The 25,151-nt window shown below is 49.8% G+C and overlaps 1 protein-coding gene across 4 annotated transcripts in view; it reads right to left on the bottom strand.

The window, feature by feature from the left end:
- Positions 1 to 924: 924 nt before the first annotated feature.
- XPC (XPC complex subunit, DNA damage recognition and repair factor) overlaps positions 925 to 25,151 on the bottom strand; it is a 29,040-nt gene continuing 4,813 nt past the window's right edge. Inside the window, exons 2-16 of one of the 4 annotated variants that reach the window (XM_043588224.1) lie at positions 24,028 to 24,220; positions 21,294 to 21,412; positions 18,462 to 18,585; positions 17,360 to 17,444; positions 16,063 to 16,220; positions 15,449 to 15,569; positions 12,329 to 12,418; positions 10,243 to 11,136; positions 8,687 to 8,847; positions 5,808 to 5,889; positions 4,747 to 4,881; positions 4,486 to 4,655; positions 3,872 to 3,965; positions 3,015 to 3,104; positions 925 to 1,899 (exon numbers count right to left, since the gene is read on the bottom strand). In XM_043588224.1, coding sequence (XP_043444159.1) covers positions 1,684 to 1,899; positions 3,015 to 3,104; positions 3,872 to 3,965; positions 4,486 to 4,655; positions 4,747 to 4,881; positions 5,808 to 5,889; positions 8,687 to 8,847; positions 10,243 to 11,136; positions 12,329 to 12,418; positions 15,449 to 15,569; positions 16,063 to 16,220; positions 17,360 to 17,444; positions 18,462 to 18,585; positions 21,294 to 21,412; positions 24,028 to 24,220 — 2,732 coding nt within the window. In that variant the 3' untranslated portion in view covers positions 925 to 1,683. Of the gene's footprint in view, positions 1,900 to 3,014; positions 3,105 to 3,375; positions 3,636 to 3,871; positions 3,966 to 4,485; positions 4,656 to 4,746; positions 4,882 to 5,807; positions 5,890 to 8,686; positions 8,848 to 10,242; positions 11,137 to 12,328; positions 12,419 to 15,448; positions 15,570 to 16,062; positions 16,221 to 17,359; positions 17,445 to 18,461; positions 18,586 to 21,293; positions 21,413 to 21,530; positions 22,110 to 24,027; positions 24,221 to 25,151 lie in introns of those variants that run through there. The other 3 variants (XM_043588227.1, XM_043588226.1, XM_043588225.1) reach the window with 3 other exon arrangements.

Here is a 25,151-nt window from a genome sequence, read left to right as displayed (position 1 = left end):
CAGACCCGGGTTCCAGCCCCAAGTGTGCCACTGCCTGGCTGTGGCTGTGTGACGCTGGGCCACGTCCACGATCTGAGTCTCAGCTTCCTCATCTATAAAATGGCCCCAATGCCTTTCTCCCTTACCATGGAAAGGACTACATGAGATAAAGCCCATGAAATGCCTGACGTGTGGCATGTTAGTTTTTCACTTTTTGCCTGTTTTTTTTTTTTTTTTAATGTTATTTAAAATATTTTGAGAGTGCACGCGCGGATGGACAGAGAGAGAGAAGGGGGGAGAACCCCAAGCAGGGGTTGCAGCTCCGTGCAGAGCCTGACGCGGGGCTCGACCTCCTGACTGTTAGATCGTGACTCGAGCTGACATCACGAGTAGGACGCTTAACTGACTGAGCCCCCCCAGGGGCCCCACTGCCTCCTGTTCTGGATCCATGGACAGCTGCTGACTGTCCACACTGGGGGCCGGCAGTGTGTGTCCTTTTTGTTGTAAGATGTGAAGCAGCTGAGTTACTTCCCAAAACCTACTCTCCTCATCCGCGGGACCACTGCCATTCAACCCCCACAAAACAAGTCGCTTACCTCTAGGAGAGCGTGCGGGAAGTGTGAGGCTCTGTGGTTTCCACGGCAACTCCGGTTTGTTTCTCAACACCAGCCCTCCAGCCAGGCTCTTGCGGCATGAGTCACACCCCAAGTGTTTTGTTTGTTTCCCTTGGATAGAACTGGCTGGAAGTTTGCTCCTATCAAAGGTTAAGTAACATCTCTCCTGGCTTAAGAGTAGAAAGAAAAAGGTCAGTTTGTGTAACGATGAGTTAGTTCCCAGTCAACCTGAGAACAAAACCCGACCTTGAGTATCAACATGTGGAAAAACCACTCTGCCATGCAGGTGTTCTTAGCTGACGTGAAATCTGGAAGAAAACGCAGAGCTCGGTCTTTTTAGATAAATGCTTTATTTTTTCCTCAAAATGTTACAAAAGTTACTTCTCTTGAATATCTACAATGCATAGAGCTTTTATAAATTTATCCCGTAATGAATAAAATCTAGTTTAACACTGATCCACGTTCACTAACATTTAACTCTCAGTGTTTTTCTGTTCTTTCCTGATTTCAGCTCTTTGTTCCAGTCGTCTGCCACCCTGAACTGTTACTTTGAAAAGCATATCCCGACAATCCCATAATCTGAGATGAAGGCGTTTGCTTCTGCTCTCTCCCACACCATGGAGGGGCGGCATTAGGCAGTGGTAGTAACCCTGAAGGAAAGTGAGTGGCCCGCAGAGAGAGGGCCCCAGGTCTGCAAGAGAGGGAAAAGCACGCACGAGGGTCTGACAGATGAAGGATCCACCTGGAAGAAAGGACCGGTGTCTTCCTAAATTGCCCAGTAGTTTCTGTAAAAGAACTGACTCGCGTTTCCAAAGATACGATGAGCAACGTCTAGGTGGGCAAGTCTCCAGGGAAGTGCTCCGGAGCTCAAAGCATAGGGCGGGGGAGCAGAAAGCGTGGGAAGCCCTACCCGGGGTGAACCTGACGAGGACGGGGGCCAGACCAGACCACCTGAGCCTGACCGTCTATCCCCTGCCCCCAGCTGCTTCTGTGCCTTCTCAGAGGAGACAGCACCCCCCTGGGGCCCGGGCAGCTCCCAGGGCAGGTGTGGGGCCTGTGGGGCACAGGGTACGACAGGTGGCCACCCCCATCACAGCTTCTCAAATGGGAACAGGTGGGAGGCTGCCGCTTTCTTTTCCCTTTTGGTCTTCTTAGGGCACTGTGGCTTCTGCTCCTCTTCAGCCTCTCGGTTTTGGGGCCAGGAGGCAGCCAGGATCCTGGATGCTTCTGCTTGAGAGCTGGTCCCCTCCTCTTCATCAGAAGAGAGTCCACCTCCCGCATGTGCCTGGGCAGCGACGGCCTCGCTCTGGAGAGGGAGGGACAGTGGAGGGGAAGGGCAGGCCCAGGTCAGCGGTCGGGTGGCAGGGAGCCCCGTCAGGGGCAGTAGAGCCCCCAGCAGCAGCCTACGCAGGGCCAGTGGCTCTGGGATGACAAAGGCACCACATGGGGCTGGGGAAGAGCCTTCCTCAGACTGGGGACTCCTCCATGCAAGTACTGGAGAACTCACTCTGGGCTCAGTCCTGGGAATCGCAAAGATGTTTATGCAGGAAACTGCTCTCCAGGAGCGTACGGCCGAGTCTAGATCACCGGACTGGTGCTTTGCACTTACTATTCTACCTCACTTGGGAAAAAGCGCATTAATGTCTTCAACTGCAAAGGACCAACTCTCAGTGCCAAATGCTCCGAGACGGCACCCCCTGACCGCCAGGCCGGGGAGCTAGGCAGGGAGGGCTGGGAGGCAGAAGGCGAAAGCACACAGGTGGATGGGGTCAACATAAAGCCTGGTGAAAGGTCACCGAAGGGATGTGAGGGAGAAGCGTGACAACAAAATATTTTTTGAAGGCAAATTGGCAGCATGTGGGGTTGGAGACGGGGAAGTAAATAGGTGTGGTTACAGCTGTTCCCAGAGCACATTTCTGTGTCTGACCCAGACTGAACACACCACATAACTGTGGGGAGAGGCCTCCCTGGGGAGGCCCTTGAGGGTTGCGTGTCAACTTTGCACCTGCGCCCAGAGGCCGGCCCAGCTGGGGCAGGTGCTCGGGGATGTGAATTAAATGAGCAACCCCGGGGCCTGGAGGATGGTCACAGGCACAGGGCACACTGCAAGGCTAAGGGTGACATGTCAAACACAGAAATGCAGGGTGCCTGTCCCTCCCTGGATGGGTTTAGCATGAGATCAGACCCAGAGTGGGCACTGGCTCGTGCAGAAACAGAATAGGTGGTGTCGGGGTAGGACTGGGGTCTCGAAGAGCCAGCTGAGGCTCATTTTAGGGACACCTTTCCCAACAAAATAAGGACACGGGGCCTCAGAGACATAGGACCATGGTGTCAAAACATAAGCCATCTCTGGGCAGAATCTGGGCCCATGGTTCAGAGTCCCACTTGGGCTTGTCTTCTTTCCAAAGGAGCCACACTGACCTTGTCCCCGTAGCGAATCTTCAGCCTCTCCCTGATGAGCAGTCCTTTGACCAGCAGCTTCCAGTTCCCGAGGGCCCGCTTCTCCCTTTTCTGCAGGCAGAATAAAACGGAGGGCACAAAACGTTAAGTACTCCCATTTTCAGGAAAAATGTCAAGATGGAACCTGTGAACATATAAAGATCTGAAATAAGATTTTGAGCTTAAGTGAGTTTCTCAGTTGTGCAAGTCTGTTTCAAAATCGATGTGAGTGGGGCGCCTGGGTGGCTCAGTTAAGCATCCAACTTCAGCTCAGGTCATGATCTCATGGTGCGTGAGTTCAAGCCCCACATCGGGCTCTGTGCTGCCAGTGCAGAGCCAACTTCGGATCCTCTGTCTCCCCCTCTGACCCTCCCCGACACGCACGCACGCTCTTAAAAATAAACATTAAAAAAAAAAATCAGTGTGATTTATAAAATGAGGCACATAAAAGGCAGCAAAACAGAAGCCTCTTGTGAACTGTTAGCGACCCTAACATCCTCCAGGAGGAGGCCATGCAGACCTGGACCACGGGCGATTCCTTTCAACAGAGGCAGCAGGTGTGGCCAGCAGGTGCAGGGTCCCCAGAGCTGGGATCCAGGCAGACTGTGGACAAGGATGGTGGATTGTGAGGTGCAGACAGGACCCTGTTCACCGGGGCTGGCTCCCTAGGGTGCCTTCCACAAAGTGCAAGAGCTGGAAAGAGCTTTCAAGCGCACATAGTCTCCTTTCGTTCACGGTGCAAGTGAGGCCCCTGCCCCACCTGGGGCTTGCGTCCCCCTGCGATTCTGCTTTCGCACCTCAGGCCCCCCACCCAGGCCCACCTTGGCCAGGCTGCTCACCTCCTTCTCCTTCTTTTCGATGAGTGCCTGCTCATTTTCCCAGGCAGCCAGGAGCACGTCTTTGTATTCCTCACAGACAATGTAGCCGTCAGTTCTGTGGGGATGCAATGCGGATCGTCTTACGAGCCTGTCGCCTGCTCTGGCCTCTCCTCCTCCCCCCTCGTGGAGGCCAGCAGGTGGCTCCTAGACACTCAGAGCCCTGAAAGATTCCCTGCATCAGCCGCCCACAATCCCAGCCACAGCACCATCCGTGCAAAGGAAGGCCTGTGGACCCTAACACTGCATGTTCTTCCCCAGGCCTGCCTGAGAAACCTGGGAAGAGGGCTCCCACCCCCACCCCATGGGAGGACAGAGGCCACCAAGCAGGATGCATGCTGTCACCACCCCCAGGAAACTGTTTTCATCCAGCATCATCGGCATGCTGGTTTCAGTAGTTTTGCTGCCTGTGGTTGGAAGCCAGAGTAGAAGTGTGAAAGTAAAAGGTAAAGTGCTAAGGCTGACTGTGCAAATCCAGAGTAAAACCCGGAAAATGGCCTCCACCCTCACACGGACTTCCTGCCCCTTCTCCAGGACGCCCTGCCCCTCCTGGCCTCCATGGAAGGCCCCGCACGCACATGGGATGGGAGTAGCCTTTATGGAAGTCGAAGCCAGTGATGGCCTGGACACAGTCAATGTCCAGCTTGCGGGCTATGCGGTGCAGGTTGGGCAGGTTCAGCTGGACACAGCCGACAGGCATCATGCTGGGCAGGAAGAGGTACACGTTCCCAAATTCATTCCGGGGGACCTGCGGGGGGGGGCGGGGGGGGGAACACCAGGTCAAGCCAGCTGCAGAATGGAGTGGCCTGGGTCCTGACCCCACTGAGCACCGCCCTTACCTTGCCGTCCACAGCCACAGGGGGCTGGTACTCCTCCGTCTGCCACCTGCCAAACAGACCCAGGTCATTTTGGTCCTGCAGCTGGGGCTCGGCGAGGCGGGCTTTCCGGGCCCGGTTGGAATAGCCCTTCACCATCTACGCCAGAGGGAACAGCCAGTTTACGACACAGACACCCACTTCCTAAGCACTGACTGTATACGGGCCACTGTGCTGAGTGCTTTACAGCCGCAGCCTCATTTAACCGCCCCAACAAACCCGAGACGGGTGTTTTTTTACCCCCGTTACAGGTCCTAGTACCACCAGGACCCCTCAGGCCGCTACCACTAGCCAACGCCTGCAGAGTGCTCCCCGTCCCGGGCACTCGGCCCCATTCTTCTGTGTTAGCTTATTCAGCTCTGCCAACAAAGCCAGCAGGTAGGCTCTGTCAATGCGTTTTACAGAGGAGCAGCCCAGGAGGTAGAGTGTCCACCTGCAGCGGCAGCTCCCGAGGGCCAGACCCGGCCTTTCCTGGCCATGCCATGCTCTGCGCTTTCACCACTCATGGGGTAACTGGACTCAGAAATGAAGTCACTAAGGCCCCATGGCCAGGTGAGTGACAGTGCCAGGATTCACACCCGGAAACTGCCTATGTCACGTGCCGTGCAAGGCGCGGAGTTTGGGACCCCCGGCACACTCCCCAAGGAGATCTAGTGGCCAAATTTTTCACTCGGGAGGACTGGCTACAAGGCTGCATAACTTCTACAAGGAGGAGTGGTACGGGCGCAGCGTAAGGGGCTAAGGACTGGCGCCTGGGCACATGAGCTGCTCCAGGGAAGAGTTTTCTGTAAAGGGTCACCTGCAGCCTCTGTTTTCCAACCCTTCAAAAACATGAAACTTCTTGCATGCTCTGAATGATCCATAGCTGGCAAATTCCTCATTCAAGTAAGCCATATTTGAATGCTTTTCCCTTCCTCCAATCTTTCTCAAGCCAGGGAAGTCAGACTTGGGTCCCTCTCCTGGGCGCGCACTCAGCAGCCCTTAGTGCCCACGCCTCTGCCCTCCGCGCGCCCCCCAGTGGTTACCTTGTAGGGCACTTCTCCCAGCCTCACCACTCTCGCTTGTTTCAGCCACGTGTCCCGGGAGTGCAGGGTATGCACGCAATCCCTGCAGGAACCAACAGGGGGAGACACAGGACAAACTCAGTTCACACACACCGAAGACACGCTGTGTGCACAGAGGCAAGGCCTCACACAGCCTCTCAGAAGGATGCTCTCAGCCCTCAGTTCTCTCCTTAAGGCCCTGCTGCTGAGGGAACTGGGGGACCTGCATTAGGCAAACAGCTAACCTGGACTTCCTATCTTCTGGGGGGATGCATCCACTTACAGGTCCTGACCTGATGGAGTTATCTGTCTGTGTTAGGCTTCATGCCAAGGCCTCCCCCCTTCTCCCACAGTGAGAGTCCCTTTGCAGCTTGTAGAGGACAAGATACCTGAATGAGTGCGTGGTTGCCGAAGGCCTGGTCTGCTGCTAAACACAGAGATGGGGGCAGGGACGAGTGTCCAAAGAAGGGGCAGTGAACCCCAAGGAAGACTACACGGAAACTATACTAAGCTAATGAATTACCACGGAAGTAAGATCCATGCACATGAGAGAGTCATTAATTCCCAGCAGCCTGATTAGAGAGAGCCTCTGGTTTCACTCTCCTTCCAGGGCTAAGAGCTATAGCCGAGCCTTGCAAGGCGACTTTCCAACAAGTTTCAACTGCCGTCCTCACTGCACCTTCTTTGACAGGGCACGGCTGTCTCTTCCTCAGCTGGCAGCCCTGAGCTCTGCCCAGAGCGCGGCTCCAGTGAGCAAGGGCACTGAGTGCCCTTCCAGTGCAGAAATCAGGCCCTTCACCGACTGCCCCGTCTGAGGCTGACCCTCGGCACAGGACGGGGCACAAGGGGCGCACCGCCTCCTCTGTGCCACTGCCTAACGGAGTGACCCCGGACAAGCCACTTTCCCTTCCTGATCCTCAGCGTCCTCCTCTGTCGATCAGGGGTAATGAGCTCTGTCCTCTCTGCTTTGCCAGGTTGCTGGAGGACCAGACACGTTCCAGGCCCACAGCGCGGGGGCAGCGCTCCTCTGTCCACAGCATCCCTGTCCGAGCTGGGAGCGCTATCCACACTCCTGCCAAAGGCACCACATCTCCGATTGCCCAAAGGAGTAATTATGTCGTGGTCACGGTCTTAGGCGGGGCAGGCGGGCACTATCTGGATGTTCCCAAGGAGCACAGCAGGGAAGTGGACACAGCCCTGTCGGAATAAATCTCGGCTCCCTATTTCACACCCAGGAGGGCAGCTATGACTACAAAAACCAGAACACAAGTGCCGGCAACAGTGCGGAAATATTGGGATCTTGTCCTCTGCTGGGGAGACTGTAAAACAATGCAGGCTTTGTGGAAAACAGCGTGTCGGTTCTTCACTAAGTGAAACACCCAAGTCCCACATGATCCCGTAACACCACTTCTGGGCATACACCCCAAGGAGCCGGAAGCAGCGTCTCAAAGAGACAGCTGCACAACCCCTGTCCACAGCGGCATGGTTCACAAAAGCCAGGAAGGAAAGCAACAAGTGTCCACCCCCCGGGCGTCAGGCACACAAGGACAAATATTGCATGGTCCCACTCATGTGAGGTCCTGAAAGGAGTCAAAGGCACAGAGACAGAAAGTAGGCGGGTGGGTGCCAGCGGCTGTGGGAAGGGGGGCGGGGAGTTAGTGTTCAACGGGGACAGAGTCTCAGTTTGGGAAGATGAAAAAGTTTTAGAGATGCAGGGGGGGGGATGGTTGTACATTTAAATGTACATTATACATACATATATGTACATTACGTACATTATGTATGCATTATATGTCAATGTACTTAACAGCACCGGACTATATGCTCTCAAAGGGTTAAATGGCACACTTTGCTTGGTGTCTTTTACTACCAGAAAAACCGTCCACCTCTAATGCTTTCTTCCTATGGCGGACATGGTGGTTCCTGTGGATCATGCTGGCACTTTCTTCCTACCAGACCTCCTCTCCCACAACCGCGTCAGGAAGCCTGTGCCTTACTGCCTGGGTTAGGGAGGCCGGGCCCCGGGGGCCTCTCGAAGTCGTAGCTGAGGCCCTGAGCAGGCTGGAAGACGAAGTCCCACCACAGACCCTGAACAGGGGCTGTGGCCGTCTCCCTGCAGGGCCAACTCCTGCGCACAGGACTCACTCCACCCACCCGTGTGATTTCCCGGTTTTCTCTTTCCTCTACTCTACCTTTGGTCTTGCATTACCATGTTTTAAGAAAGTCACTTCTGTTAGTTATTATTTCTCCCATCTGCTATTTCTTAAAAGTGCTGCTTCTACTACACATTAAATTGACATTAAAGTGATTTGTTTTCATTTTGTGTGTATTTTACATTCATTTTCTCTTACTCCCTTCCCCCATTCTCTGGCAATTTTTTTTTTTTTTGGGGGTGTGGAGAAAATATACATAAAATGCATCATCTTCACCATGATTAAGTGTGCAGTTCAGTGGCATCAACTGCATTCACACTGTCGAGTAACTGTCCCCACCATCCATCTCCAGAACGTTTTCATCTTCCCGGAGAGAAGCTTTGTCCCCATTAAAATATCCACTCACTTTGTCATGATCAAATCTTTTCTTCCTTCTATTTTATGGGTATGTTTTTTTATTCTTATACAGACCTTGTTGTACTTTATATTTCTCCCCATAACCTTTCTTCACCTGCTGGTCTTTTAATCCTTGTTGTTCTCATCTTTAAGCTACAATCCCTCTACCCACGTCCCACGTGGGACGGCGTGCACACACACCAGAAAGCTCAACCCTTCTGACTAAAGGGCCGACATTAGCAGCCCCCTGCCCCAGAAGGCCGCCAGTCCGGGGCCATCGGGAAGACAAAGCCACCGGGCCGCCTCACGCACCTGGAGTAGACAGCCTCTCCTCGACAATACCCCAGAATGGCGGCTGTCTCGGGGTAGATGGCCTCGTATTTCAGGAGATGCCTCTTCAGGGCGTACAGAGGGTGGTTCTTATACGTGCCAATGACCGTTGGCAAAGGCTGGCCCAGGTGCTTTGCCTGAAACTGCAAAGGCCAGAGAGACAACACTGAGCATGTCTGGAAGAGGAGGGGAGGTCTGAGGTGGGCGATCCTTAGACCCCCTTGTTCGGAAACAGTGGAGCAGAGGTTTAACAAGCACCAGTAACAGTAACGTCCCCAGGTAGTAGATTTTAGATAAATCAAAAGCTGCAGAAGCATGTAATTCTGTGGCTCGTGGCAGCTCGGAAGGGTCACCTAACCTATTCACTCTCAGCGCTCAGACCCCTGGCAGCCCTCGCAGAGCAGCGCCTACTCTGTTCCTCGGGGAAGACACACGGGGTTTCTTCAGGCGGCCTCACGCGGAAGTGACACCACTAGCCTGCAGCGCGCGTGTACTTGACCCTGCTCTCCTGGAACACTCAAAGGGGCCATTCACGCTGTGTGACTCGGCTTAGTCTGCTATAACTAGTACTTGTTCTCCTAGCCCTTCTTCAAGGCTCTGGATTTCTCAGTAGGCGATTCCCCTGCTGTAGTTCACACCCTATTCCCCAAAGGCCCCTGCGCCTTCCCTGGCATCTTTCTAAACGGCCCTCGTAGACTGGCAAGGACTGGCAAGGCGGAGTTGTCGGGAGTAGGAGCACGGTCAGCCTCCACCGCAAACACTTTAATCAGGACGCCACCTGCACAATTCCCACCTCCCCATCACTTCTGAGTAAAATGAGCCCGAACGCCGCCGGACTGAACTCTCAGCAGAGTGAACTGCATGGCTAGGGGGAGTGGCACATAAACCCACGCTTCACTGGTCCTGACAAGGTAGGACTAATTCATTGGCAAATCTGGGCAAAGGCTGAGCTCTACCCAACATAACTCATGCATAAGGGGCTTGGGTCAGTGGGGGGTCCTAGGACACACACACTGTACTATGTCTTAGCAGTCTGCTTCCCAGAGTGCCTTCCGGAGTCCCTCCCTTCCCAGGAGAGGAGTGTTCTAGATCTGAGGAGGGACATTTGTGTGTGTGTGCTCCTTTGAGTGTGCATGGGGGGGGGGGGGGGGCACAGGCGGGGACACAGAGGATCATCACATTCATGAGTTTTTCTTCACGGAGTGCAATTTATAGGACTTGCATAAATTATTTTCAAGCTCCAAATTTACAACTAGGCAATAACTAAAAACACACAGTATATGCCTTCAAACCCAGATAGACACGGGTTCAAATACGAAGGCAGTTTATCTCTCAGGTCCTACATTTTCAGCTGGTAAAATTAGGGCAATAATCATCCCAGCTCTATAGTACTGTTGTGATAATTATAGGAGCTCACACTCAAAGATAACCCCACATGGGGCTGGGCACATATAAGGTGCACCAAGATGGGCCTCGAACCTGTGGCAGCTGAGGCCTTCCCTCTGAGTCCCCTCCTCCTCCCTCCCCGCCAGCCTTACCTCTGAGTCCTCCTTCTTCTCCCTCTCCACCAACGGGCTCTGATACGGTCTCAAAGTTTCAGCCCACCACTTGGCATCAACTCGGCACTTGCGGGTTGTGGTCATCCAGGCTGGGTCGTACCTCTGGGTGACATCCCGGACCCAGCCGTCACCGTCGATGCCCACCACGTAGGTCATGGGCTTAGTGGCGTACTTGTAACAGGCCACGGCCTGGCCCACCACACCGTGCACACAGTCCACACACACCCACTTTTCCTCCTGCTCACAGAACACCTCCAGCCACTGGTCTCTGCCGGCCGCTGTCCCTCTCTGTGCCCCCTCACCATCACTGGAGATTTTCTTGCCTTGCTTGCTCTTACTGCTCGAAGAGCTCGTGGACGCTGCCGGAAAGCCAGAGCGCCTAGGGTGCCTTCCACGGTGGGTCCTGGAGTCACTCTTAGACCCTGCCTTTGTCCTCTGGGGGCCCGGGGCCCTCCTCTGCCTGGGAAGGCCAGGCTCAGAATCCTCATCGGATGAATGACGGGCTTCCCCACTGGACGGCTCAAAGTCAGAGCCACTGCTGCCCCTCTCACTCCCACTCTCCTCTTTGTACGACACCCTGGAGGCCACCTGCCGCTCCCGGCCCTGCCGACGTCTCCGGGCGCCCTCCTCCTGCCCCCCCGCCTTGCGCTCCTCTTCCTCACTGGAGGAGGGCCCACGCCGTTTCTTCCCAACCGCGGCTGCCTTGCTCCTCTTCCCTCTGGTGCTCGGACTGCCAGTGCCCGCAGAAGGAGTGCCCTCTTGTCCGGTCCCCTCGCCGCTCTTGGGTTTAGCTTGGTTTTCCGGAACTGGGCTGGAAGTTTCCAAGGAGCCTCCGGGACCCTCTGTAGATCTCTCCTTGGAAGCTTTCTTTCCCTTAAACAGAAGAGGAATTTTTGTTTTTTCCTTTTTTTTTTTTTGCTAATGATAGGAGATCCTATAATCTACCAGGCCCAAGTCACCGGCTACAGAACCCATGTACACAGGATGTCCCCAGCTCAGACAGTGACAGGCTGGCTCGACTTTAGGACTGTAAGACGGCATTCACTGAAATCCAAGGCACCTTAGACAGGCCACAGTGTGACTCTTTCCACTCTGGAGTGTGGCCCGGGGAAAAGAACACTGGAAACAAACAAACCTGGGCTCCAATCCCAGCTCTGTTTCTCCTTTCTTCTATGGTGCCAGTAAAGTATGCAGACGTTTATTCACTTGCTTTCAAATATTTTTTACATATAGGCTTATTATACGTAAACACCTATAAACGTCTCCGTATGTACCCATAAACATATCATTAGGTACGTATGAACCTCTGAATCTCAGTGTCCTTGGCAATAATACCCACCTTGCACACAATGTACCTTTTTTTTTTTTGGCACATAACGTATCTTGCAAACAAAATACTGACAGACTTAATAAAGTTGTTGCATTAAGAATACAGAATTTCAGGGCCGCCTGGGCGGCTCAGTCGGTTGAGCAGCCGACTTTGGCTCAGGTCATGATCTCATGGTTTGCGAGTTCGAACCCTGCATCTGTGCTGTCAGCACAGAGCCCACTACGGATCCTCTGTCCCCCTCCTTCTCTGCCCCTCTCCCACTCATTCTCCCTCTCTCAAAATAAATAAATAAATAGATAAGTAAACTTAAAAACAAAAATAATCCACCTCTGACACTACATTTCAGACCGTGCTAACAGTGCAGTGAGTACAGCGCCGAGCCTCCTCCTTAGATGATGGCGGAATGCAGTCCTTCACCCACTATCACTCCACACTGGCGAGGAGGAGGGAGAGGAGGATGGGGCCTTTCTACTGCACCTCACGGCAGAAACTAACCCACCAAGGAGCCAAGATCTCTCTCAGGCCCCTCTCTACACCTCAAGCTCCATCAAGCTCAGGCTGCCGGAGGCCCATTGGTGTCCAGTCTTCCCAACACAGGGGACGTGCAAGGCAGGTCCAAGAGGCCCATGCCCTGTGAATACCAACCCTTGAAAAAAGTCCAACGACCAATTTTTTTGTGAAGTGCAAGAATTTCTCCCTCCTTATTGACACAACTACCCTCTGGGAGAACCCCACCTTTGCTGTAGGTAACTTCAGAGGAACCGGCTGCAGAGACAATACCAGTCGGGTGGGGAGCTGCAGGGCCCGGAGAATCAGTAAAAATATCTACAATGAAAAACAATGACACATTTATTCTAAGGGGAAAAAAATGAGGATTTAACTAATTCCATGTTGTTTCTTGTGGGTAGATTTTTATAACAGGGAAAAGTCAGAAACAACCAAGCAAGAGAGTCTGGAAACCTCCACACTATTAAAAATAATCCTGGAGAGGGGCACCTGGGTGGCTCGGTCGGTTAGGTGTTCGACTTCGGCTCAGGTCATGATCTCATGGTTTGTGAGTTCAAGCCCTGTGTCGGGCTCTGTGCTGACAACTAGGAGCCTGGTGCTTGCTTTGGATTCTGTGTCTCCCTGTCTCTCTGCCCTTTCTCCCACTTGTGCTCGCTCTCTCTCTCTCTCTCTCTCTCTCTGAAAAATAATGTAAAATAATAATAATAATAATAATAATGCTGGAGAGATTTATCTTCGTAGAAAAATGGTTTGCTTTTTATGTGTAATGTTAATTTTTGTAAAAAAAAGAAAGTATAGAAATATAAACATATAAGCGTGTTTAGAAAAGGACCCATTTTGGGGATATGGGTGTTTACAGGTGATATTTTTTCCAGTTTATCTATCTTCTGATTGTTCTGTATTCAACATATGTCGTGCATGTGATTAAAAGAAAATAATTAAATGACATCACTCTAAGAAGAAAAAACAGAAAACATCATTATCACCAGATCCCCAAAGTCTACTCCATTTTCCATTTTTCCCACAAGGAGTCTTTCAACTGGAGGCTGCGCCTCTAAAAATCTGTTACCCTGTAAGGATGGGAGCCTGGTTGGGGGAATAAACCTCCAAAACAGCGACAGTGACAAAGTATCTGAGCAAGATCTTCCCACGCGGACCTCAGGGACCCGCTTCTCCTGAATTACTGTAATGCCCAGCTGAGAAAGCCAGAAATAAGAGGGTGAGTTTTCCGTGAAAAGCCATGTTGTGACAAAAAAAAAAAAAATTACTTTTGCACGTTTCTTCTGAAGTTAAAAGCAGAGAGGGTGAGAAAACATCAAAGAAACCCAAATTGAGGGACCCTCTATAAATTCCTAAGCAGCACTCTTCAAAAGTATCAAGATAGCAAGGACAAGAGAAGACTGAGAAACTGTCAGAATAGAGGAGACAAGGAGTCCTGGTGGATAAATGGAATTAGAATTAACCCATACATCCTCGGGCAATTGATTTTTGATGAGGGTGCCAAGACCATGCAATCCCCACTGAAAATCTTGTCTCTTCGGCCAACAGTGAAGATAACACAACAGATAGCTGGGAGAGTGGTCTCCTCAACAAAGGGTGCTGGGACGACTGTGTCTCCACATGCAAAAGGATGAAGGTGAACGCTCACCTCACATCATATATAAACAGTAACTCAAAATGGATGAAAGACCTATATGTAAGAGGTCTACAAGTATAAAACTCCTAGCAGAAAATAGAGGAAGAAATCTACGTGAGCTTGGATTTGGCAATGGATTTTTAGATATGACACCAAAAGTATAAGGAACAAAGGAAAAACAGAAAAACTGAACTTTGACAAAATGAAAACTTTTGCACATCAACAGACTTTATCAAGAAAGGGAAAAGACAACCTACAGAATAGGAGAGAATATCTGCATATGTGGCAGGTGCCTAGTGTCTAGAGTACATACAGAACTCTCACGATTGAACAAAAAAAAGACAGAGAACCCAATTAAAAAACAGGCATCAGATTTACTTGGGTATTTCTCTGAAGAAGGTATACAAATGGCCAATAACCACATGGAGACGCTAACCAGCATGAGTCACCAGGGAAACATAAGTCAAAACCACAACGAGATACCACTTCACACCCCTTCGGATGACTACAATAAAAAAAATTTTTTTTAAAGGAAAACAACAAGCGATGGCGAAGATGTGGAGAAAGTGGAGTCCCTGCACCCTGCTGGTGGGAATGTGCAACGGTGCAGCCGCTGTGGAAAAGTCTGACGATTCCTCAAAAAGTTAAACACGGAATGACCCAGCAACTCCACTCCTCAGAAGAAGTGAAAACAAGAGCTCGAGTAAGTACACGTATGCACACGTTTACGGCAGTGCTCCTTACAACAGCCAAGAGATGGAAACAACCGAAATGCCCACCAACTGATGAATAAACAACATGTGGTCTATCCAGTCACAGAAGGTCACAGGTTGTATTGCTTCCACATGAAACATCCAGAACACGTAAATCCGTGGAGACGGAAGGCAGACCAGTGGCTGCCAGGTGCTTGAGGGAGGAGGAGGAGGAAGCAGAATGCCAGGTAACTATTTAATGGGCACACGGTATCATTTTGGGGTGGGAAAATACTTTGCAAATACACACAGGAACAAAGACAGGGAGGACAGAACTCAAATATTAATGCTTGTCCCTGGGAGGTGGCATTTTGGCATGATTCCTGGCCGTGTCAGATATCTGAGACTTTTTCAAGCCAGATCAGAAGACGGGTAAAGATGCCTGTCATTTGGGCTCTTAAGAGATCCAAGAAGTCTGGTCTCTTGCCCTGAACAAAGAGAAAAGCTGGAGCTCAGATACAAGCATACATGATTAACAGGAATCTTTCAGGGGTAAAACTGCATTTCTACCTCTGTTTTTCAGACACAACAACATCTTGGTGGACAGAATTCTCCTCGCCGCACAGCAGCTGGCCAGTGTCGCTGCTCAAACTGGAAGGGAGGAAAACACTTCCTGAAGGATTTCGGCAGCCAATGTTTGAAAAACCATTTCCCTGGGATGTCTGGACGTAATTTCTGGATATTTAATGGAAACAAGTCGAGGGCGCCTGACCAAAACTGAAGTGCTCTGTACTCCAGGACGGCAAGCAATAGTCATTGGTCTCGATCCGGACTCCAGGGCTTCCCAACGGAATGACCCTGAGAAAGTTTTTTGGCCTCTCTGAGCTTCAGAACCTATTTTTTTTATCTTACAAGGACTGAGTAAGAACATGGAAAACACTGGAACGGTATCTGGCACATGACTGCCATGGTCTTTTGCTAACAGTCCTAAAGAACAGTGCTGCCAGGAAGACCACTTACGTGGACCAACTCTTCATCATCCCGCGCAGAGTAAATAGCAAATCTCCTTTCCAATGTGGTCTGTAGGCCATCTTCCTCGTTGGTTGAAAGGTCTGCATTAACTGTAAATGTTCCAATGAACCTGGAAAGAAACCAGGCGTTCCCTGTGTCACAGGTCATGGCAAAGAGGAATGCTCGCTATTCTTTTATAGCCAAGAAAATCAGAAGGGACGGTCTCGTAAGGGAACATGAGCCTCGGCTGCCTATGCCCTGCTGTTCCCAGTCTGAGCGGCTTGACCCCTGCTCACCACTGAGGACCCTGTCACACTTCACATCCCTGGTTGCCTTCCCAGACCCCTAGATGCTCCGTACACCCACAGGCCTCAGCACATCCCCTCCTGAGCACTCCTACCAGCACGCTACCCTGATGAACTGAGTGCACCGGTCTTCCCTGCCAGCCTGGGAGCTCTTCGAGGGCAGAGATCATGCCTGACACTTCTCTGTCTTCAATGCTGTGCCCAAGGCCTGCCATATAGGATCCTTTCGGGGAAGGTGTGTGGAACTGACCTGCCCCCAGACTCTGAGAGACATAAGTCCTACACTGGGGCTCTGCAGGACGGGCTGGAGGGCCGTACCATTTCACCAGGTTCGACAGGTAGCAGGCATCCACGTTCTGAGGTGGCACTTTGGTAAAGCGAGCTGGGATGATGGACAGGCCGATGGCAAGCAGATCTGGCTGGCTGCAGATGTTACTGCGATAGAAACCATTTGCCAGCAGGCACAACAGGTGAACCTGGGAAAAAGGGGAAGATGGTAGGCTGAAAACCGGAGGGGTTTCTGCCGCCAGACTGAGTGACATTTTGTGGGCAGAAGTTCTTTGTTGTTATTTCTACATACGAGGAAGAAAAATTCCATGTCAGCCATTTCCCAAGACTTTGCCACACTGTCCCCTCCCAACTTATTCCCTCACAGAAATAATCAAATCTCAAAATTGCAAAATAAAAACTTTTTTTTTTTTCTTTTAGAGGCATTGTCTTTTAGATATATGCTGTAGGATTTACGGATGACGTTCTACAACGTCTGGGGTTTGCTCCAAAAAGATTGGGAGGAAAAGTGAGTTGGGGGAGAGAAGGTCGAGGCCGCACAAGCGCCAGCAACTGTCCAAGCTGGGGGTCGGCACGGGTTCACCACGCTGCTAGCCCCCCAGCCCTGGAAGAACCCAGCCCCTCCCACTGCAGACCCCACATCTGCCCTTCACCTGAGTTCCAACTGCTCCCCAACCTAATGAGACGATCACAGGACTGCTCCCCATCGCCCCACAGCTTTACATCGTTTTCCCTGCAAAACCGTCTTCAAACCCACTTATGACCACCCCATTTGAGTCAGTGGCTCACCCTTCTCCCCTCACTGAAGCTTACGATCTGGGAGCTGTATTAACTCTTCCCCTGCTTTCACCTCTACCAAAAGGTACAAGCAGCACAGCTATCTCATATACTCCTCAAGGCTTTGGGGTGGGGGGTGGGGGGGTGTCTCATCTCTTCACTGTCCTTGCTCTGCATTCACCTCACCTCCATATTTCTGCGGCTGCTGCAGACACACGGGTCTCTTCCACCTAGCCGTCTCTACCTCCTCTGGCTGCCGCTGCCGACCCGAGGGACATCAAAGTGCCCTTCCCTCGCTCTCCACGGGCCTCCGATGCACGCACCCCCCAAGATGCAGACACACTGGTCGTCCCGCCATGTGCTCTCAGCTCGGCCTGGGCAGTCCCCCCAGCCTCTGTCCTCTGCCCTTTCTCTTCAATAAAGCCTTCCTCCGCCGCTCAACCCACGCCGATCCCTTTCCTTATTCCCAGGCTTCACTGAGACCAAAGTTCTGGCACCACACCACCTTGCCTTGACAGAGAGGACACTGTCCTTTCACCCCTGCCCTTACCTTGTGTGTGTCCTCACGGACTTCTTTACTGAAACGGTTCATCATCCTCCGAAGATATGTCTCAAATTCCATTTTTATCCTTTCACTGCCATGCATATGGAAAAATCCGAGGATGAAGTGGGAGACGGGCGACGCCTGACCCCAGCCCCCAGTCACTTCCTTTCCCTTGTGATGTCTCATGAATGGCACCCCTTGTTTTCCCGCACGAGGCTGTGCAGGCGAATCTGCAAGCTGGCTACCTTCTGCAGATTTTCTGGTCCTTCTTGCCTAAATGCCTCGACTTTCTCTACCCGACACGCCGCACGGACGTGCTTTGAAGTGCACCTTCTCCAAGCAGTCCTCTCTGCCTGTCTGACCTCCCGATTGCAGATTCCCCCCCTTAGCATGGGTACTTTTGTGCTACATTGGTGCACACTCATTTGTTGGTGCTGCTCTGCTGTAAGAGGTCTCTCATGCCGGTGTCCCCTGCATCCATAAGCCAACTTAACACTTTTTGAATGACTTCTATCATCTCCTTTCTTCGTGCCTGATGATGTGCCCGTCACACAGCGGGAGCCATTGGCCATTAACTACCAGGTGTGGTGTTACACATTCCCAAGCCACCAGGGGCTACAGCGGTCCCAGGGACCTAGGGATGGAATGGGGGCTCCCTACCACAGTGGGGCACTGCCTCAAATCGTGCAGTGTGATGTGGTGCGACAAGATGAGGGTCAAGTTGGATGGAGAGGGATTTAGATCTTGGCTCATCCACTTCCTGTCTGAGTGACTCCTAAAACGTTACTGAATTTCTTGGAGCGTCCAGGTCCTCACTCACAAACTACCTTAAAGTTTAAGTTAACAGACAACCCGCAGAGCCCTTGGACACAACAGATGTTCAATACCTAAGAGTTTCCTCTCTCTCCACGCCCTGCCCCAGCCAGAGAACAAACCAAGATTCTTGTTCAAGTCCTAAAGGTGACCCCAGGGCTCTCCCACCTAAAGCTCCTGACCACTTTGGTACTCAGCCCTGGTCTCCTACGTGTGTTTCTCAAAAGCTCTCGTCACATAGCAGCTCTTGCTGATTATATGCGACGGGAATCTAGAAGCAAATGCCTAATCTTACCTTCTTTCTCTGGCTTTTGCCTGCTGGGGTGTTTCAATTTCTATCTCCACTGGCTTCACAGGCAGGACAGATTTAGAGAAGGCTGCATTTTCTCCTGCATCACTCGGCACAGGCTCACTAAGTTCTATCAACAAAAATATTCAAAAATCAGTGATAATAATGATTACAACAGCGATCACGCGAACAAAATTGAGTTCTGCTGAGATGGAGGGAGTAAGGAACAGAACAGGACAGATGCGAGGCAGGAGTCCCCTACTCCTATCATGTTTTTGAGTACCTCAAAAATGCCACACACTGTGCTGTTTTACTTTATTGCTCATTGAACTTGATTGAACAGCAACCCAGAGACACAGGAAACTAGGGCACAGAAACACTGAGTTGAATTAAATACAGATCTCTGGTATCAAGGAGCTGATGCTCAAGTATGTGTTTTAGTAGAGACTTAGCCTTTATCCAAGGGAAAAAAAAGCGCCAAACAAGAACAATTTTCTATTCTCTGTTTTACTACAGTAACACATATCACAATTTGCTCTGTATAGAGGAATGGCTGAGGGGTCTCACAGCCCCAGTCGCAAACTTGTAATGACAAGGAATGCACCTTTTTGTCTCTTTATCCCCTGCATCACTTGTAAACGCTAGCTGACATAAACTGAATTCAATGAACTGGATCTAACTGTGAATGTCATCAGCAAAGGCCCTTTTAAAGCGGCTGTGGGTCCAGATGCACTGACACCCCGTTGGTAATGAACACACCTAATGTCAAGACCTGGTTTGTATATACGGGTCCCTACTGAAAAGAGCCAGGACTTCCTGCAGAAACAAAAGCTGATTATAGGTCTGGAGCAAGAAAAGTATAGGGTGGGCCTGGCACATCTTCTCGTGCCAGAAAACAAAAATGTTCTCAAAAATGAGTAAGGCCAGAGCAACAGGACACAGCAGGGTAACTGGCTTAAAGGGGCTCCCATGAGCCAAATCTGGGACAGTCTGAAGATCAAAAAGTGTAACGATAATAACTGATAACATATTTCAATTTTTAAAATATCTGAGTCCACAGCGATACTCAAAATAAATTCTTAAAAGAGAAAGTTCTTCTTTACAGATCAAAGTCACCTGATCAATGAATATGAAATGAAAGATTCAGAATATTCCATTTTGCAATGCTCAGTGTAATAATCTCTGACTTGGTAAAGATCAAAACATACTGAAACCATTAAGTAGGGGCACCTGGGGGGCTCAATGGGTTAAGTGTCTGACTTCAGCTCAGGTCACAATCTCACTGTTTGTGAGTTTGAGCCCCGCATCAGGCTCTCTGTTGACAATGCAGAGTCTGCTTCAGATCCTCTGTCTCCCTCTCTCTCCGCCCCTTCCTCACACACAGGTGTGTGCTCTCTCTCAAAAAGAAACATTAAAAAGAAATTCTTTAGTACCACCCAAGATGGCTAATTAAAGAGGAAAAAAAATGTACCTTTATATTGTTGCAACCTGGCAGGACCACCTTACACGATCGAACTTTGCGTCACTAGTATGACAACCTGATATTAGGTGCCTCTTAACGGATGCAGTACTAAGACCTGAACCTAAATTCAGGTAAACCTTACATGTATAAGAAACCAAGAGACACTGAAACCCATTACCACCACCCTGAGATGTGTGACTGTCTGTCAGACAAAACTAGACTATGAGACATCCCACAAAGGAAGAGGCCACGACTCTTCAAAAACAGCAGTGTTCCACAAGTGAAAAAACAGGGCTGGGTAACACATACTGTTCTAGACTAAAGGAGACTAAAGTGGTATAACCAAATACAAGGCTCACACCTTAGATCCTGGATTAGCAACAAACAAAAACATACCTAGGAAGGATATTTTTGTAACAAATGGGGACTTTTCATTTTCTTAGGTGTGAAAATATTTTATCATGTAGGAGAATGTCTTATTCTTGAAATGCATGAAGTATTTACAAGTAAAGTGCCAGGGTGTCTACAACTTATTTTCTTTTTAAATGTTTATTTTTCCGAACAGAGAGAGCAGTGCATGCATATAAGCAGGAGAGGGGCAGAGAGAGGGGGAGAGAATCCCAAGCAGGCTCCCCACTGTCAGCTCAGAGCCAGATTTGGGGCTTAACCCGGTGAACTGTGAGATCATATCCTGAGACTGAGCCACCCCGGCGCCCTTGCAACTTACTTTCAAATGGTTCTACAATGTATATATGCAGAGAGAAAGACACATTCAATATGGCAAATGTTACAGTTAGGAATCTAGGTGGGGTCTATGTACTACATTAAAAAATTTTTTTGTTGGTTTTCAAAAATCATTTTCCAAATCAAGAGCTGAGATAGAGTCAAGCTACACAGAAGGAATCAGGGATGATAATATTAGCTGCCACTTACTGTGAATATATGAGGCTTTGGGCCCATTACATTTGCAAACCTTTCCTCCGCCAACACAGTTCTGGATCCCAGCCTGTGCACAGCTCACAGGGAGCATTCAATGCTTACTGAATGTCATCGGTGAAAAAACTCAGCTCTGACAGGTGGATTTGCTCACTCCACTATAAGTGACAAAGCTGGGCTCTGAACCCAGGACTCAAAGCCTGTGTGCTTTCTACGAGATGACGTTGCCTCTCTCTTTCACAATCTACTCCTGACAGCCACCAGAGGAAGACCATACCTTTTCGGTAACCTGGTCATGAATTTTTCCTTGCATCAAAAGCAAGCCCCTACTGCAACCTTATTAGATCTTAGTTTCGAAAGGGAACAACGGGTAGCTAAGTGACATGCCTCCAAGCCGATTCAACCAGAAAAACACAATCACACAGCTCTGATGTTTTTACCTTCTACCTCTTCCCAATCATCGTCACTTTCTTCCTCCTCGTCTCCTTCACAGCTGCCTTTGTCCACAGCAGCCTCTCTCTTTGGATGGTGTGCCTTCTTGGGGGCACTTGCAAAGTCCCTGTGTAAAGATCACAGGAGGGAAGGTGAAGAAGATTCCCATACCCTAGAAGGACTCCTATTTGCTGAGAACCTGTCGCAATTATGTAAAGATGACGTGTGAGCTCTGAGCCTCATACCCTCCATCAGCGTAGGTCCCAAGTGCTCCTCAAGATGTGCTCTGATCATCAGTCTGACGCTGGATGTGCTGTCAGAAAGAACGCAATGACCCTACAACCTAGAGCTGTGTGAGGGAAAACGCAGCTGAGCCTGCAGGGGGTACAGGGAACATCAGAAGGAACCACAGTAATAATGGGAGTTCCAGAAGTAAAAGCTGTGGTGTCTGGGTGTCTACACGTGCAGGTGGGCACCACAACGGAGAAGAGGGGATTCCCATTTGCTGGTCCTACCAGGAGCCAACTCAGATGATTGTTTCCCCCCACTTTAAGAATTATGATGTAAGGAGACAGAAGCTGGTGGAATTCTAACTTCAGGGTATGCAGGGATGTGACTGTATGCAGGTCTGTCATACACAACAACAAAAGCTTGGCAGCTAGCTGGTTCAGTAGATAAGGACACGGGGAAGTGGCCACAGCTGACTAACTGGCCCAAGATGAAATGGTTGTTAATATGTAACCTACTCTTTGCAACTTCATATACATTCTAAAATGTGTTTAGAGCTCTGAGTTACTTTTCAGCTTTTGTAATGTTTGACTATGGTGACAACATCATCTCGGATTTCAGCACAGACATTTAAAATAACTGATCCGCGGGGCGCCTGGGTGGCGCAGTCGGTTAAGCGTCCGACTTCAGCCAGGTCACGATCTCGCGGTCCGTGAGTTCGAGCCCCACGTCAGGCTCTGGGCTGATGGCTCGGAGCCTGGAGCCTGTTTTCGATTCTGTGTCTCCCTCTCTCTCTGCCCCTCCCCCGTTCATGCTCTGTCTCTCTCTGTCCCAAAAATAAATAAAAAACGTTGAAAAAAAATTAAAAAATAAAATAAAATAACCGATCCTCAGTCTTCAGCTCTAAAACTCCACATTTTGCCTTTTTAGCCTGCTTCTCTCTCTCAATGCCACAGAAACAAAAACATTTCTCCTGAGTGAATGTAATGGAAATGTCCGTGTGCTATGGGTTTGACTGCAGTGGACTCTCAACAGAAAGGGAAAGGAGGTCCCAGAGCTTCAACTGACTGTATCCTGGTCTATCTGTATGTGGATTTCTCTGGAGAAAGAATCCAACTAATGCGGACAGGCAGCCAGGAAACAGTAAGCTCAGAGACAGACTGAGGGAAAGCCTAAGGGAAAGGGAGATGAACTGAGTGCAAAATTGACCTGCTTCCTCATGCTCTTGTCTACTGTTGCCCTCTCCTGGGCGACTGTTCTCTGCCAGGACTGGAGGTTGCTGGAAAAGCCAACACTAAGATTGAAGATTTGTTTTTGAAGGGACTACTGCCTCTGGTTTTCCTCTTCCTCTCTTCCCCACAACTTTCCTGGGAGGTGGAAGATCACTGGGCTTGTAATCCCTGTCCACCACATATTACTAAGAATGTGCATTCACTGCAAAAATCTTGCTCAGTTTCTGCCAAACAAAAGGTCCTTTCCTAGATGCCACAGGGCACACGAAAACGAACCAGGAGTGGTTCCAGGCCTCAGAGAGCTTCCAGGGGAGCAGGTGCAGTACGTGACATGGGCACAAATAAGCACAACACGAGGCAGACAAGCTACACTCGTAAGAGATGCTGCAAGAAACCAGAGGAAAGGAGGGAAGAATCAATGAAACTGTCAAGAAAGTGGATTCTGATCCACATCTTCTAGGTGGAAGAAAACATTCCAGGTACAGGGAAGAATGAGCACAACTCAGGTGGCAAAGCAGGAGGGACAAGAAGTCCAGCTGGGTGGGAGGAGAGTGTGCTCGAGGACAGTACAAGAGAGAGCTGGAATGGCAGGCCAGTATTTTCGGAATGGAGTACCTTTATGCAGGAGAAAGAGCACTGGACCTCGAGTCAGAAGACCTGGGTCTCACCTGGTTTTTGCCACCATCTAGCTGCGTAACCACAAATAAATCACTTTATGCACACTGTCACTGTTATCTGAAAAGTTTGAGAGGTAAACTATATACCCTTGAAAAATTGAAAATCCGCACAGAACTTTTAGCTCCCCGAAATACTACTAACTACTACTAGGCTTCTGTTGACTGGGAGTCTTACCGATAGATAACACACACAGTGTTTAACACATATTTTGCATGTTACATGTCTTGTATGCTGTATTCTTACCATAAGGTCAGCTGGAGAAAAGAAAATGTTATTTGAAATATCACAAGGAAGAAAAACTACATTTACAGAGCTTACTGTATTTATCATAAAACACACACACACACACACACACACACACACACACACACACACACAAAACCCACGTATAAGTAGAACCCTGCAGTTCAAGCCTGGCTGTTCAACGGCCAACTGTAACCGCTAAGAAGAATCTTACTAGTGGTCTGAGCTCTAGCTGGAAGAGTTTAAAGATCCCGTCTTTTGCACGGATCCTAGTGACGAGCAAAAAAGGGGAGGTTTTATTACTGACACCTCCCTGATGGCAGCAATCAAGACCTGGCAGGAAGCTTCTCAGCCATCTCACCTGAAGTCCTCCCCATCGCTGAGAGCTTCATCCTTCACCTCGGCATTTTCAGATTTAACAGTCACCTTGGCCGCCTTCCTTTTGGCTGGACTGTGTGCGGGGCCCCCGGGATCACTGCAACCTCTCTTCCTCGTTTCTCGTGAGACTTTGGAGAGAAGGCTCCTCTTTAGAGGTTTCTCATCTTGCAAGACATCTAGACGACCACATGGAACATGAGGTAAGGGACACGGGAAAGGCGGAGGCAGTGTTTTCACAGGCACGTGATGAAAAGCCCCTTTCTGTCACCTCTCTCCAGGCCACATCTCCGTCACCGGGTCACCATCCCATCTGTTCAGCAACCAGCCTGCAGCCTTGTGTCTCTACTCCAACTTACACCTGCACTCACAGTAAAAACTCACTCCTTTTACCAGCATTTTATTCTACTCCTCCTGGGACGACAGACACTGCCACATGACTCAAAAATCTAGCTTTCAAATCTCAAACTGCAGCTAGTATCCAGGAAGGAAAGTACATCAATCTGCTATGAGCACCTTGCTTATTGACTACCTGCCAAGACTAGTTATTTATTTTAGGGGTAACTCACTTCTAAGTGAAATGTTTGGAGTTCAGAAGCATGTCCAAGTTTTACCACAACCCTACTGCTACTAATCCATGTTTCCACCACCTTTCACAACCAAACCCTGCTCACAACAGTTATGAAACCTTTCCAATCTAACCCAAAGGCACTCATTTACCAACCACCTCAGCAAACTTAGGGTTGGAATAACAGTAGTAATTCAGAAATACCTTTGCTTCCTTAAAATAATCATTGTTGGTTTTTGTTAAAGGGAAATTTAAAAAAGGCACAAGCTGCTGGCTTTCGTTAAATCAGGGTATCTAGAAATACAGTCTGTTTCTTAACAGGTATCAGTAAATCAACTTTTAATAAATAGTAACACGGCAGGGGAAGATGGCTTCTATTTTGCAAACATGTTCATAAAAATAATCAATCCTGAATCTGAAATAAAGAATCCTCCTTTGCCTTTGCATGACTCTGCTTCAATTAATTTTGGAAAACAAAAATACTTTAGCCTTTATGGAGGTGCAGCAATATTAACCTAGTATCAGATTGATTCGTTCCATTT

The sequence above is a fragment of the Prionailurus bengalensis genome, chromosome A2 (genome assembly GCF_016509475.1).
Source record: "Prionailurus bengalensis isolate Pbe53 chromosome A2, Fcat_Pben_1.1_paternal_pri, whole genome shotgun sequence".
Taxonomy (NCBI): domain Eukaryota; kingdom Metazoa; phylum Chordata; class Mammalia; order Carnivora; family Felidae; genus Prionailurus; species Prionailurus bengalensis.
The sequence above is the reverse complement of the archived record's forward strand: the minus strand, read 5'-3'. Positions and strand labels throughout refer to the sequence as shown.